The 16,554-nt window shown below is 38.5% G+C and overlaps 1 protein-coding gene across 7 annotated transcripts; it reads right to left on the reverse strand.

The window, feature by feature from the left end:
• Window positions 1–6,144: 6,144 nt before the first annotated feature.
• On the reverse strand, window positions 6,145–15,709 carry LOC306874961 (uncharacterized protein). Of its 7 annotated transcripts, XR_013784674.1 has the most exons (8): window positions 15,361–15,692; window positions 15,054–15,140; window positions 9,250–9,552; window positions 8,329–8,364; window positions 7,540–7,650; window positions 7,229–7,262; window positions 6,853–6,889; window positions 6,145–6,766 (listed from the first exon to the last, which is right to left on the reverse strand). XR_013784674.1 is itself a non-coding variant. In XM_079425301.1 (7 exons), exons 1-6 carry the CDS (start codon window positions 15,404–15,406, stop codon window positions 7,258–7,260), a joined length of 588 nt encoding a protein of 195 aa, XP_079281427.1. In that variant the 5' UTR covers window positions 15,407–15,703; the 3' UTR covers window positions 6,145–6,766; window positions 7,229–7,257. The 7 variants fall into 7 exon arrangements, 4 of the variants coding, with proteins under 4 accessions (XP_079281427.1, XP_079281430.1, XP_079281429.1 ...); XR_013784672.1 differs by lacking the exon at window positions 15,054–15,140 and having other exon boundaries at window positions 15,361–15,696; XR_013784673.1 differs by lacking the exon at window positions 8,329–8,364.
• Between the last annotated feature and the right edge of the window lie 845 nt (window positions 15,710–16,554).

Consider the following 16,554-nt stretch of genomic DNA (forward strand, 5'->3'; position numbering starts at 1 on the left):
AGAATTCAATACGGTACTCTTGCACTGTTTTCTTTACGCAAAGCTTGCACACATTGAGCGGCATTTCAGACAGCACGCAAACACAGAATTGATTCCTCTTTCACATCTTCTTGAGCTTGAACGGATACATTTACACAAAATTATCTCAAAATGCCTATCTCAGCAAGTATTCTCATAAACACAGACAGTTATGTCTTGCGTGAACATAACCAGTGAAGAAATTGCATGTGTATCAATATCGGATCCATGCAATCGGTCATAAAATAACTGCAGCCTATAAAAACCTGCTGGTGTCTGTGTCACTACTGTTATCCATCAAACAACCAAACCCAACTTTCAACAAAGATTAATCTAATATTAGTATATCAATTAGTATATAATATCTAATATTGCTCTTTCACCTGATTGTATTTCTGTCGTTCCGAAGGACCTTATGTTTGCCCCTACCTTCTCTGCCAATGAATTCCAAACTTAAAGGGGTCCTATTATGCTTTTTCACTTTTTGAATTTTAGTCAGTGTGTAGTGTGTATGTTTGGACATAAAACGATCTACAAAGTTAAGAATCTCAAAGTCCACTCCAAAGGGAGATTTCTGTTTTTTTTAAAAATCCCTTTTCAAGAACTACAACGAACGGCTCGTTTGGACTACAGTTGTTTTCCTGTATTTGTGACATCACAAATTGTAAATCCCGCCTACGGGTCCCGCCTTCGACTGGTCGGAGGGTGGGGAGAACTCTTGGTTGAGCTCTGCACGTTTCAAAATCGAAACCCAGTGCGGGTGCTTTTATATCACTGTATTTCTGATGGTAACCAACTGTTTTCAGAAAATTATGGATGTTATTTTCATTTAATCTTGCATATAATGTCTGATAAAGCAGCTGAGCAGAGCTCTGTTTTGTGTGCAGCGTTACCGGGGAAACCTTGAGCTCTTCTGCTCCAACAGCGCCTCCTGCTGGTAGAGAATTAATTTGCGCAACAAATAGTGTAAGTCTGTGGGACTATGGTATAAATAAATTCAACTGTATAACAGTTTCAGTGCAATTCATGTTATAATGTTAGAATTAAAGAACAAGAAACATAAAACATATTACCGTTGCACGTATCTGTAGTCAATGCAGTTATTTTTAAGCTGTTGTTGACATCCTGTCTAAAACGTGATTTAGCCAAAAACAACAACATCATTACCACTTTAATATGTCTTGCAATATCCGTGCGTGCAAATGTTCCGCACGATCCTCTTGTTCAATATTCTCGAGGTCTGAATTGATATGGCAATATTGACGAACTTGCTGTTTTGGCAAGGGGCGGGGCAATACTGAAACACCGTCTAAGCGACAGGGACAGAAATGTAATAAGTGTAAAATAACATTGCATTGTCTTCATTGTATAAATTAAATATAGATTAATATTTTTATATAGACGAAATACTTCCAAGGCACTCACGTGGTAAGATAAAAAAAGCCTTTAATGTACTGGTCTTAAGTCATTACAAAATAGTTAAAAGTAGATCTACACGTTTCAGCAAAAACAGCCTCCTTCAGGACACATCAATTGCTCAAACAGGTATTCTTAGACTGGTGTTAATTAATGAATCATCAATAACAGCTGGTTAATATGTAGGTGTGGCTAGGACTAGCTGCTTAGTACACACAAAAAAAAAAAAAATATATATATATAAACAAAAAACAACAAAAAACCAAATAAGAAAAACACATATAACAGTGTAGGAATAAAATTATACATCACCAAAAAATATATTCTTCATTAACTCCTGGGGACTTAGTCGCCCGGAGCGTGTGAATCCAAAAAAAAAGATAAATATAAAAAGATGAATCTATATTTAATTTATACAATGAAGACAATGCAATGTTATTTTAAACTTAATTATTACATTTCTGTCCCTGAAAACTAACGTTAGACCTTATTTGTAACTTTGTTTTATTGTATTTATGCTTGAATTTGGTTTATTTGCTATTAGTTTGACAGTTCACTTGCCTTTAAAATTTGTGACTTGTATTAGTTATGCTACAAAGTTGTTTTTTTCCCTGTGGTATCGAAGAAGTACTTAAAGTGTTCTTTAAATGATTTTGCTCATCCAAAAAAAAAAGACCTAATCTGTGACTCAAAATCCGTAATATGATCGGAACCATAGGTTGTGCGATCCGTTGCACCCCCACTCTCTTGACTTGTTATTTGAAGGAAAAATACAAATCACAGAAGTTTTTGAAGTGTCTGCAGTGAATTTCAGCTGATGTCTCTATTATTCGGGCTAGTTAAATACATTTTGGGCTACTCATTTCTGAAAAATGCCTGCCCGAAGGTCAACCAAGGATTTTGACATTTTGTGAGCCCTGAAAAACTTCATAATATATTACCAAAATTTACTGATGTGAGAGCTCACATGGGAACCTCGATCAGATATTTGTTCACAAGTAGCCTATATGTTTAGTTTTACTCTGTGTATGTTCAGGAAATCCCAGATGACTTTCAACAGCCATTTTATATGTTCTTGCAGCTTATTCTCCTCGGTGCATCAGATTACAAATCACTAGTCAATACATATAAAACGTGAGCAATAAAATCTGCAGAGTGACAGTATTTAACTTCATTATAAATATTAGCAGGAAACAGATGTTTTGGTGTGTTTTTACAACATTGTATTCCACAGACTCAAAAACAGAAGGCCTCATTTTTAGTTATGGGAAGAAATATGTCTGCATCTGTCGGGTAGACAGTTTGTGTATGAGAATGTGGCTATTACTGGACGTTTGTGGTAGTGTGCATGTCTTGAAGCGTGAATAGTGTGAGTGTGTGTTCCTGTGAATCGCTCGAGGCTGAGGAACTTCCACAATTTCACTTCCTCTTTCTGAGAAACAAAGATTTACTGCAAAATAAAGTAAAGAATGACAAATGTTTGACAAAAACATACTGTCTTTGAGATCTTACTGTGTGAATGTGAAATATTAAAAATATATTATGTGTATCTGAAATATAAGATTGATATTTAGTGGCATATGCATCACTCTATTATATTCATGACCTTACTAATACTAATGTGATCCTGCAGATAAGAAGTGTTATTTTCAGCAGAAGTTATTTCCAGCTCCAGCAACACTTTGTGTTATTTCTGAGAAGTTTCCACTGATCTTGACAGATCACAGATGGGTCTACATATCTGTTTTGTGAAGAGCATCATGTCCTCAAATCTAACAGTTAAGCTCAAAAACAAGTGAAGCATTTTAAATAAAAGCATTGCAATGCATGATTTAATGCAAGCTGTAATAACGCAGTAATAATGTACCACAATTTATGTGCATTATCTATTTTAGGAAGTTATCATTTTTTTATTAATAGTTTTTAAACAGGGACTTTTATTAAATATCCACTCTCCTATTATTAAATATCCATCAATGGAAAGAGATTGTTTCTGCCTGCAGAATGGTATAATTATACTATCTGACCACAGGGGCTAACAAGGCCATGCTTATCTATGTTAGTTTTTGATATATTTTACAAAATATTTAAAATAGATGAATCTATGATCCTTTTTTTGAACTGTAATACTGGATCGGATGTAGTTGATAACACGTTAAAGGTGATAATTCTTCTTGGGAAGTTCCATATACATAAAGCAAAAATTACATCTATTAGTCCCTCATTTAAATTATTTTGTAAAGAACTTAATATATTTTATGACTCACTGAATTCAATTACCAGAAACAAAACATGTATAAAAACATCTCTCATATTAAAAAATTATATTTGTAAAATGTAATGCTTTATCATACATCATATATATTTGTTATATGTATCCCCCATGTTTTTATTTATTTTTGTTGTTGTTATTTTGTTTTTGTGTGTGAGTTATGTTTGAAGTTAAATACTTCTGTATAATTGTTTTTGAAAGAGAAAAAAAAAACAAGGCCATGCTAACCAGATTAGCCCTGAGTCACTGGAACTAAAGGGACAAAATAGCATTGGCATACACTGTTACTAGCGCTCACTAGTGTTTACAACAAGCATTTCTCTCTAGAATAACTCTGCTGTTAACAGATAGGGGGCGCTATAAACAGATCACAGTAGAGCTGCAGATTAATGACTGTTTGAATATAGCCTAACTGCAGGAAAATGAGCAAAAAATATTTAAAGCAAGGAAGAAAGAAAAAAGCTGATTAAACACTATAAACATTTTATTGTACATGCTCTAAAAATGGTTTTATCTGCAGTAAAGGGTCTTTAACAAATATACTCAACTCATTATAAACAAAGTAAAAGTCTTTATCATTGACAGGTTTGTTTCAAATGACTGTATATAAGCTGAAGATATAAATCGGTTATGTATGTGTATCACATTTCCAGAGAGAAACCGCTCCAAACGATTCAGTGAGTCAGAGCTTAATGAATCATTCAGACTGAATCGCGAACTGATTCAAACCGTTCTGCTAACCCGCTTGACCAATTCATTCAAGAGAACCGACTCAAAGAATCGTTCATTCACGAATCTGATTGGTTTGATTCTAAACGGTCGACATTAAATACCGGACACATTATTTGATTGCAGAAATACTATTAAATTTGTATATAAAGATTTATATAGAAATTAATGCTGGTGATTTGTGATTATTCGTGTGATTTGCAGTCCAGTATACAGTGCCTCTTTCAGAAAACATAATTAAAACCAGTTTATTGCTATTTTATACAACAGTTTATATTCTTACATGAACTGCCTTCAAAAGATTTACCTAATAACCGGTACAAAAGATTTTAATTCAGCGCTTCACAACGCCAAAAAAATAAAATAAAAATTAAAAATAAAATTAAAATTAAATTAAACGCATGTAGGCCTACAGATATATATAAAATTGAATATAATAATGTATATATATAAAAAAAGGTTTGCTACAGAAAGTCTCACCTCGAGGGATGCTGAAGCTGTTAAACTCCTGTCATTGATTTGTGAAGATCTGCACCTGCTCCACCTGACAAGGTGTTCTGCGGTTGCTAGGATGTTCTGTGTGGTTGCTAAGATGTTCTGTGTGGTTCCTAGGTGGTTTACTAAAGAGACACATATTGCTCGGGGTCCAAGTCGATGCAAGACTGTGGGATTTTGTCACCTGTTTTATCGTCCACCAGGTGAAAAACGTAAACACGATCACTGTGTACAATAAAAGCACGTGCTATAACTGAAATATTATTTAAGCTTAATTTGCGTTGCTCAGAAAGTGATACATCCCAACGTCTATGAAGAAAAAGTGCAACATAAAGCCACTTAAATCGTATTTAACTCAAGCGGAAGTCCAGAGCTTCATTGTTGCATAGATGCGCGTGCATGAGACGTCACGCGGCGAGATGATAAACATTCACTTCTAAACTAGTAAATATGACACTATATTATATCAAAACCTCACAGTAAACATTTTCGGAATCAATAGTGTGAAACGCTAAATGACCTCCTCTGTTGGTAACGGTACACAGTTGCTAGGACACTTTTGTGTTTTACAACGAAAAGCTGTTTTTCGGAAAAGGACTCGGAAGACGGAAATATCAAACAGAAACATACCAAAGGAAGGTCAACTCCCTCAGAACCGGAACTATATGGTCACTGCTCACAGCTGGGAAAATAAACTTATAATTTACATTTCCCATTGTACATTTCAAGGACAAAACAACCCTTGTTTGGAATTGTTTGACATGAATCATGAAATGTCGGGAAAGTTTACAATATGCGCAGAAATCTACAAATAAAGGAAAAGAAAAAATGCCTGTTTATCTACAACAAGCAGCATAAATACAGCACTATAGCGCCACCTACTGTTCTTAAACAGGAACTGGCTTCCCCAACATTAGCTCCACCATCCACTATAATTAAACGAAAGAGAAAGTTTATTAGACACTAATTACAGTTTATTTAGAGTTGAACAGCTAGTCAGCGTCAGTAAAGGTGAAAGTTTAGTGCATCTGAGTGTTAGATGTACAGAGACTCTCAATTACTCTATAAATGACAGCAGAGCTTAGTTCAGCCTATTTACATTTATTTATTTAGCACATGTCTTAGATTATAAACTATTAATATTGTTTTTGTATCAGGCTCAAAATGGTAAATACAAATAATTCAAGCCGAAGTTCAATAAGCTTACACAATAGTGATAAATCATCAGCAGTACCATATTTATTTATTTATTTTATTTACTTTAACAATCAGACAAGCAGATGAACAGATTCACTTCAGAAAACACAACACATAGATAGATGCATGTCAGTGCAATTAAGTGCAGTGAATTTGTATCGCATAAAAATAAGGCACGGTTCAAAATAAAAGCAAATAGAAAGGCAAAATAATATAAAAATGTGCAGATAATTCCTGCAATAAAGCGTTACACAAGTTTTCACGCTGAGATTAACAATCAACTGGTTCTTGAATTAAACACAAACTCACATAAACCCGTAGTAGTAGAGAGAGTGTCACATGACACTGAAGATGAAACATGCTTATGTTATATTAAACACTTTGGTCAGAGGTTCTCATACAATACCTCGCTAATAATTAATTTTATTTATCCAGTATGCATTATATGCAATGACTATTATTTATGGGATGTGAAATGTTGATTAAATTTACCTGCCCACAGAGGATTTTAAAGGCTCACGTGAGGAGAAATATGACTTTAAATAATGTTTAAATTATTATAATGATAAATGGGTTCACAATAAAGCTGCTGGAAAAATCTCAGGACTGTGTTCTCTGGCAAACTATTTCTCCAGGAATCTGACCAAAAAAACAAAAACAAAGATTTCAATAGACAGTTACAATAAAAATAAATATATAAATAAAAATAATAAAACGTATCTCACATAAAAGTGTTTGTTAACAGAATCCATGGGATGTTCCCTGGATATAGTACAGAATATCAATACAATATTATTAATGTTAAGAACACTTTTTTCTCCTAAATATCTCAAGTTTGCGATTTTAAGGTGAGATTTCATTTCATTTAGACATTATACACTTTTTTTTATTAAACAGATGACATAAAACAGACCGAGTCTCTTTTAACAGAAATCAGGAAGTGCTTTTCTGTCACACATTTCCAAGGAGAACTACTGACAATGACATGATTAATCTGTCCAGTCAAACAAACTCACAATCCTTCATTCAAACTATTCAACACATTACTAAAATAATAAATGTTAATGATGATAAATTCATTTATTACACCGAAAGACTTACCAGAGTCAGTCATCATCTGTCACAGAAGCTCATACTGTAGAAACAGAGAAATAATGAACAAAGATCAAACATTTACTCAAATCAACAAAATCTGCCTCCTGCTTTCTGTCATATGACTGGCATCTTTAATATTTGTGTATTAATAATATTTATTTCTAATGCTGCAAGATAAAGAACAGCTTGAATAAAACCATGTCACAAACATACAATAACAAAAAGCACAAAATGCTTTAAACCTGACTAAACATCACCTGCTACACCTTCACAATCCACAGCACGTTTTCTCACATCGTATCATCTGTAATACTTACAAACTTGACTTTTTTTCTTGTAGTAAATCACACCAACAGCTGCAGCCACCAGCGGCACAAGAACACCAAAAACAATCCCTGCTATTTCACCTGGAGACAGACCTGAGCGAACTAAAGACAAGACAGTCGTTAGAGTAAAGCCACAATAACACTGATGGAGATCACACAGATGTTGGTTTTACAAGAAAATACTTTTTCTGATATTCTACTTCAAAATTTCACAATTAATTCAATGTGTTGCTGTTTCTTTGTAACCGTTTGTAAAATGACTAACTATTTCTAAGTGGGAATTGTTTTTACACTATTATTTAATACTGTAATGGTGTATTTCTTATAGGGACTTATAGGGTCAGATCTCTTTCTGCATTCTCATTGGCAGTCAGTACATCCCTTCACTGCTCATTTGCATAAAGTTCAACTTTCAACCGTTGCTAGAAATCACCAGCTTTCACTTGATTCATCTCAACTGAGATTGTGAACCCGTCACGGGAATACATCCAATCTATAATAAACACTATAAAGTATGAACCGTCAGAAAAGACAAAAACATAGTAAATATAAACCTGATTTTGTTTCTATTGATTGCAAGATTTACTTATTCACTGTTGATGCTGTTTTACTGAGTTACAGCAGAAGTTTGATGTGAAAACAAGACTGAATTCAGTTAGAACATTGTAAGTGCTAAATAATGCAGATTTAACCGTTACAAATACTCTGTAAACATGCCAACAGTTGTCATGCTGTTAGACCGACAGGTGCCAGTCATGTCGTAGTCTCTTATTCACTCACCCTCAAGTTGATCCAAACCGGATTCTTTTTCTTGTGCTGCACACAAAAAGATATTTTGAAGGATGTTGGTAACCAGTTGCTTGTAGCCATTGAATTTCATTTATTCCCCAATAATATGGAATTCAATGGGGACCAGCAACTGTTTGGTTACATTCTTCAAAAAATCTTCCGTTTTGTTTAACAGAAGAAGGTTTTATTTGGAACAGAATTATTTGGATCATTTCTGGCCGAACTACTCCTTTTTACACTGAAGAACTTAATGTTAGCGTCTTACGTGGAGTTCATCTGAGAAAATTATAAATACATGCATTAAAAGTACATTTCGGAGAAAGCGATGGTTTGTCTTTGAGCTGATTATAGCTACAGGATTGTTTTGTTGGTCAGACCTCCACCCAATCATATCTTATCTCTGTGAGCTCACATTATGACTAATGGTTGTGACTGTCCAGATCTTGACCGGTCCAAACCACATTTCAAGTCTGGAGGAGACTTCCTGGATAAAGTGATGACAAAGAGTACCAACAGTTGGCGGATTCAGAAAAAGGTTTTATTTGACCGTTGGTGTTATTTCGTGGTTAAACTATTATTAGAAAAACTATTGTTCATTTTTAGAGGTTATGTTTATGGTTCTGAGTTTGTAAAATTGTGTTTTCTTAAATATGCTGTTGATTTGTCAGTGATCACATGACTTTTGTGTTGTAAGGTCTTGCAGATTTAATTTTTTTGGGAAAAAGGGCATACGTGATATATAAAATTTGACGTGTTAAAATTTGCTTAGCAAATTTCTAGATTCATCAAGACACATGGACAAGATGTGCATCTTGCATGTTCAACAATTCAATTCCAGATAATTTAAGTTGAGAATTTGTTGAAATTATGTAAATAAGCTAATAATAACACTGAAATGCATTAGACACTCACGACTGACACTGAAGGTCCTCTTAATGGTGTTGATGCTGTTGGATACTTCATAATCTCCTGCGTCTGTGTTTCTGAAGTTTGTGATGGTGAGATTTCCAGTCTCACCGTCCAGCTTCAGTCTGCCTCTGAATTTCCCATCAAGAGCATCCTCATACACTGAGGGGACATTGTTATTTCTTACTCTAGCTATGAGAATGTCTTCAAACCTCCAGTCTATCACATCGTCTTTCTTTATTTCAGCAAAATTGGGGGACAGAGTAACAGAATCTCCCTCCTTCACTGACATGTTTTCACCAAACACACCTGGAAAACAAATAGGAGCAGTTACACAGACAGAAAATGAAATTAAAATCCTATGTGACTTCATGTGCTGTATCTGAAATCTGGTAAATATATACATATATATATATTTTTTTTTTCAGAATGCATACCGAGGCACCAAGGCATGTCTGAATGCTATAATGATTGCTACATTCTTCATATGAACACATTTTGGAGGCAGCTTAGTTACATTTCTACAAATAAATCAGTAGTAATTAAATATTTGTTTGGTTTTACACCAAAGTATATGGCTTGTTGTAGATCGTTTGCTGCCTCAGAAGTCTGTCTGAAATCCGTTTTGTGAAGCACCTTTGTAAGCAAAAGCTGTAGGTCATATCAAATTTCAGCATACATAAGTAAAATAAAAATGATCTGAACAGTTTAAAGTTCTGATTTTCACATTCTGTGCTCATGAATGCAAACTAACAGGGTTCAAAAAGAAACACTTACATAAATATCGGGAGTGTCTATTTACACTAAGTGCAAATAGCCCGCCTTGTTGGCAAATTCTATTTACACTAAATCCACCCACCAACGTGTGATTGAGTTATCAACACTAAAAAAAGATGCCCATTCTGCATTAATTTCAGTGGCTTAGATGGTATAAGGCGCATGCTTTTTGACGCAATCGACTCGAATTCGAACCCACCTTTTGCCAAACTTTTTTTTTCCTGACAGCACACGTACATCTCCGAGACGTCTATTTGATGTCTGCATTTATATCTGCAAGACGTATTATTTAGGGTGTTTGCTCATCTGCAATACATCTATAGGACGTTTCCTTTTAGATGTCAAATAATAATAATAATTACATTTATATATCGCTTTTCTGCTTTTCTAAGCACTCAAAGCGCTCTACATTGTGAGGGGGGGTGTCTCCTCGTCCACCACCAGTGTGCAGCATCCCCCTGGATGATGCGACGGCAGCCATAGTGCGCCAGAACGCCCACCACACACCAGCTTACTGGTGGAGAGGAGACAGTGATGAAGCCAATCAATGTAAGGGGATGATTAGGAGGCCATGATGGTCAGAGACCAATGGGGAATTTGGCCAGGATGCCGAGGTCACACCTCTACTCTTTTCGAAAGACATCCTGGGATTTTTAATGACCATAGAGAGTCAGGACCTCGGTTTAACGTCTCATCCGAAAGACGGTGCTTTTTGACAGTATAGTGTCCCCGTCACTATACTGGGGCGTTAGGACCTATACTCAAATTCAATTCAAATTCAAATTCAAATTTTATTTGTCACATACATATACATACGTAGTACGACATGTAGTGAAATGTATTGTACGACTGTCCAACAAATTGTCCAACAAAATTAGAAAAACCTCAAGTTTACAAAAATACAAATAGAAAAAGTACAGTAACCATATATACAGAATAAACTAGCAATAAAATAAAATAACAAATAGATATGAGAATAAAAAATAGAATATGATTCTATATAGATTCTATAAAAAGTAAAGTGTATGTCAGTGATAAAGTGTCCGTGTGCTGTGCTGTGCAGTGCAGTAAAGTGTATAAGTGAGTAAAAGGATACTAAAGACAAAGACAAATGGTATGTAAGTCCCACTCATTTATCCTTCCGTACCTTCTACAAATTAGTGCAGATTGTACTTGAAAAATGTGCAAAGTGGAAGTGTGGGGTGATGTGCTTAGAGTGGAGAGTGGTTTAGACTCCGAATGGCCTGCGGGAAGAAGCTCCTCCTCATTCTCTCTGTGTTCGCCTTCATGGAGCGGAAGCGTCTCCCTGAACGCAGCAGAGAAAAGAGTCCATTGTTGGGATGGCTGAGGTCCTTCACTATCTTCCTGGCCCTGGTCAGGCACCGCTTGCTGTAGATGTCCTGCAGGTTAGGGAGCTCGGTGTGAATGGTACGTTCCGCTGAACGCACCACCCTCTGGAGGGCTCGTCTGTCCTGCATAGTGCAGTTCCCGAACCAGGAAGTGATGCTGCCCGTCAGGACGCTCTCGATGGTGCAGGTGTAAAAAGTCTTAAGCACCCGAGAGGGAAGTCTAAAGTCCTTTAAGCGTCTCAGATGGTACAGACGCTGCCTGGCCTTCTTCACCAGGGTGCTGGTATGACAGGACCAAGTCAAGTCCTGCGTGATGTGAACACCCAGGTATCTGAAGCTGTCCACTCTCTCCACTGGAGTCCCGCTGATCGTGATCGGCTGGTACGACCGCTCCTGCTTCGTACTGAAGTCCACTATCAGCTCCTTAGTTTTGCTGATGTTCAGGTGTAGACTATTCACCTGGCACCAACTCTCCAGGTTCTTAATCTCCTGTATGTAGGCCGTCTCGTCGTTGTCTGAGATCAGGCCCAACACAACAGTGTCATCAGCAAACTTAATGATGGTGGTGGAGTTGGAAGTGGCCACACAGTCATAAGTGTACAGTGAGTACAGCAGGGGGCTCAGAACACAACCTTGAGGGGCTCCAGTGCTTAGGGTGATGGAGGATGAGGTGTGTTTACCCATCCGTACGGCTTGCTGTCTGTCCTTCAGGAAGCTGGAGATCCATTGGCACAAGGATGTGCTGAGACCAAGGACCTCCAACTTGGAGGTGAGTGTGGAGGGAATTATGGTGTTAAACGCTGAACTGTAGTCCACAAACAGCATTTTTACATAATTCCCTTTTCTGCAGTCCAGGTGACTTGTTGTGGTGTGGAGGAGGTGTGAGATGGCATCCTCCGTGGAGCGGTTATGTCTGTATGCAAACTGTAGTGGATCCAGTGTGTCTGGTAGTGATGCAATGATGAAGTCTCTGACCAGTCTCTCAAAGCACTTCATCACCACTGATGTGAGGGCTACAGGGCGATAGTCGTTTAGGCAGGTGGGCTGCGGTTTCTTGGGGACAGGAACAATGGTGGACTGCTTAAAGCATGAGGGGACTATGGACTGTTCCAGGGAGAGGTTGAAGATCTCGGTGAACACCGGTGCTAGCTGGTCAGCGCAGGCCTTCAGAACCCGACCTGTGATGCCATCTGGTCCTGCTGCCTTCCTGATGTTCACTCTCTTGAATGCCCTCCTCACGTCATGCTCCGTGATGGTGAATACGTTGTCCTCACCGGCTTCCTCAGCGTGCATGCAGTTAGCACTGCTAGCGCCGTTAGCGTGATTAGCTGCAGCCTCGAAGCGAGCATAAAAAGTGTTCAGCTCGTCAGCCAGAGAGGCGTCCGCATTCCCCGATCTGGAGGGTGGTGTTTTATAGTCCGTGATGGTTCTAAGTCCCTGCCACAGACTCCTAGAGCCGCCATGTTGGAATTGCGACTCTAGTTTCCTCCCGTAGCGCTGCTTCGCCTCCTTCACCGATCTGCGCACGCTGTAAGATGCAGCCTTGTAATCATCCATGTTCCCGGTGATGAGCCCTGTGTTGTAGGCAGCGGAGCGGGATCTCAGGGCGTCGCGGATGGTTTTATCCACCCACGGCTTCTGGTTGGGAAACGTCCTGATGATGGTTTTCTGCACCGTATCATCCATTAGTTTCTCTATAAATCCCACAACCGCTTCCGTAAACAAGCTGACGTCATCAGAGCTGCGCCGGAACATGTCCCAGTCTGCGTCATCTAGCGCGTCCTGCAGAGCGGCCACCGATTGGTCCGTCCAGCGTTGGACCTCCCTCTGCACCGGGGCTTCCTGTTTCAGCCTCTGTTTGTAAACAGGCATGAGGAAGATGGCGGCGTGGTCCGATTTCCCAAACGGTGGTTGTGACTGTGCCTTGTAGCTGTTCTTGTATGGGGTGTAACAGTGATCTAATGTCCTTTCGCCCCTGGTGGGGCAGCTGATGTGCTGATGGAAGTTCGGCAGTGCACGCTTGAGGTTGGCACTGTTGAAATCTCCCAAAACAATGAATGCGGCGTCCCGGTGCTGTGTCTGGTGAAGGTGTAGTGTTTCATGTAAATCCCATATCGCAGTGTCCGTGTCCGCTTGAGGTGGAATATAAACGGCACTGACGATGACCGAGCTAAATTCCCGAGGGAGATAAAAAGGGCGACATTTGATGGTCAGAAGTTCAAGATTCGGTGTGCAGGAGCGTGAGAGGGGAACAATGCTCGCGCCGTCACACCAGTGTTTGTTCACCATCAGACATACTCCACCTCCCCTAGTCTTCCCCGAGTCCAGCGTTCTGTCCATGCGGTAAACCGAGAAGAACTCGGCCGGCTGGATGGCGTGGTCTGGTACCGCTGGGTTCAGCCATGTCTCGGTGAAGCAGAGAAGGTTGCAGTCCCGAATGTCCCTCTGGAACCTGACTCTTGCCCTGAGGTCATCGAGTTTGTTATCCAGCGACTGGACATTGGCGAGCAGGACACTTGGTAAGGGAGCGCGGTGTGCGCGAGCCCTCAGCCTGTTCCTGACGCCGGCTCGTTTCCCTCGAGGACGCCGGTACGGGTCGGGTCCTTTGTTCCTCCTCAGGATCTCGCTTGGCCAGGATGGGTCCGGGTTCAAAATCGGCGAAAGGTTAGTGCATTGTGCACCAATAGAAATAAGAGTGGCCCTGTCGTATGTAAGAATGGCCATCTTACAAAAAGAAACCGGTGTATATAGTTAACAATACGAAAAAATAACAAAAAAAGACAAAGTTTGGTCGGAGCAGTCGTGACGGCAGCCGATCTCACCGGCGCCATCTTGTTATACTGGGGTGTATAGTGTCCCCGTCACTATACTGGGGCGTATAGTGTCCCCGTCACTATACTGGGGCGTTGCCCCCTGCTGGCCTCACTAACACCTCTTCCAACAGCAACCTAGTTTTCCCAGGAAGTTTTCCCATCCAGGTACTGACCAGGCTCAAACCTGCTTAGCTTCAGTGGGCAACCAGTCTTGGGCTACAGGGTGATATGGCTGTGCGCCAAATAGACATCTATTAGATGTCTTTAAGATGTTTATGATATAGAATGTAGGTAAAACTGACATCTGAAAGACGTCTGCCACACGTTTGTAGACAGCAGGTGCTTTCCAGATCAAGAGATCTTTAACAGACATCTTGCAGACGTACGTGTGCTATCTGGGCTCCCTTTTCAAATCTCATATGGCATCGGAAAGGCATTTATTTTCAATAAAAATGAAGAAAATAATCAAAAAGTTGAAAATACGAGTATCGGGTAGGTGTAGGGAGGGCTTTATTGTCCCAATAAGGTGGCATCTATTTTGAATTAAAACTATAATTTACCCCAATACGTTATTATTGCGTACTGTTTTACTGTAAATGTCATCTATCGCTATACTTAGCTGCCTAAATATATTTCATATGGGAATGAACAACATATATGTTGACAAACTATCAACATCTGCATTCTCAACCCCCCCCAAAACAATAAACACCTTAAAAATATCAGGCCTACTAATAGTATAAAAAAGTAAAGTAAAGTCGTGACGTATTGTCAAGTATGGTGACCCATACTCGAAATTGGTGCTCTGCGTTTAACCCATCCAAGTGCACACACACAGCAGTGAGTAGTGAACAAATGCACACACACACACCGTGAACACACACCCGGAGCAGTGGGCAGCCATGCTGCAGCGCCCGGGGAGCAGTTGGGGGTTCGGTGCCTTGCTCAAGTATACAGCCTTTAAAACACGGAATTAATTTAAAACTATAATAGACATCTTTTAAGAAAGTGTGGAGTGTATTACACTTGAATTGTTACGTAATATAGTTACAATAAATACAGAAATGTCATTATTGTCTATTTATTCATTTAATAATACAGCGTGAACAAGATAAGCTACAGACACGGGTTTTACAAAGAGAAACCGAAAGAGTTTAAGAAAGAAAGATAAACATTACCTTCCGTAAAAAATAAGAGCATAAAGTACGACAAACTGTTTTTCATATCGCTGTAGATTTCGTCAAAAAGCGAGTTTCTGGAGATGGTCGATGGATATTATTTTGTAATCGGCTCCGCCTTAACTGCCACAGAATAAAACTGATCGACAGAAATAATCGCTGACTAATAATCAACGAAGAGACTTTTATATCGACTGAAAATGTACTGATTAATTTTAGTAATTACATTTGTGTTCTGCAGAAAGCGTTTACGGGTCTTTATCTTCTATAATTGTGAAAACAAAAGAGCACAGAGTATCTAACACGGGCGCGGCAACGTCTTCTTTTGATATGACTTCCGGTTGGACATATAGGTGCATTACCGCCACCTTCCGGACGGGAGTGTAGATGCACGTTTTTGTTTGTTTGTTTGTTTGTTTTTTGCCAAATATTTTGTGGATAGATCAGACAGTTTTATATTAGGAATGAATAATAACATCAATAGCCTAATAAAAACCATTTAAAATATTTAGTTTTACCCAGCATCCAACAAAAGGTAGCATGCAGACAAATAACCAACTTGTATTTATGCATTTTAGTTTTACCTGCTTACTTACATGTAGGCCTCGGTGTACTCATATAATAGCTGATGCAATATTTAAAATAAAAATAAAAATTTACTCCAAATTAATATATATATATATAATAATAATTGTATGTGTAAGCAAAGCTACATTTGAGGCAGTGAAGGGAATCCACATAATATAGCTAGAGTGCAATGCAATTTAAAAAAGTATTGATTAAAGCGTTATAAGCCATGAACTATGCTAACCAGCTATGAGGAGAATCACATCATTATAAACTTTTATTTGAAGCAAAGCCTTACACGATATTTGGACAAAACAACACATTTACAAGACTGTGACCTTTGGCGAGGGAAAGAACTGCAATCCCATGAAGCATTACAAATGACAATCAAATGGAAAAAAGAAGAAATATTAATGCAAACTATGCATATATAAATATTTAAGTGTTTTGAGAGAGCAGGAGGATTACATTTGCAGTACAAAAGGTGTCTTTTGACATGCTTTCCTCACTGCAACTTTCAAAATGGTGGAATTTTCTGCACAGCATTATGGGTAATGCAGTTTTCACCAATAATTTCGCTATTAATGTGAACTGATGGCTACAACAGATGCATAAACAATCAATTGA

This window comes from Barbus barbus (genome assembly GCF_936440315.1).
Source record: "Barbus barbus genome assembly, chromosome: 9".
In the NCBI taxonomy this organism is placed as follows: Eukaryota; Metazoa; Chordata; class Actinopteri; order Cypriniformes; family Cyprinidae; genus Barbus; species Barbus barbus.

Excerpts from the sequence above, each read along its gene's own strand:
- LOC306874961 (XM_079425301.1), bottom strand. The coding sequence starts at position 15,406 with ATGAAAAACAGTTTGTCGTACTTTATGCTCTTATTTTTTACGGAAG. Across the intron at positions 9,553-15,053 it reads GCTCCGGGTGTGTGTTCACG|GTGTGTTTGGTGAAAACATG; the intron begins GTGTGTGTGTGT and ends TTTGTTTTCCAG. Across the intron at positions 7,651-8,328 it reads CGGTTTGGATCAACTTGAGG|TTCGCTCAGGTCTGTCTCCA; the intron begins GTGAGTGAATAA and ends TCTTGTCTTTAG.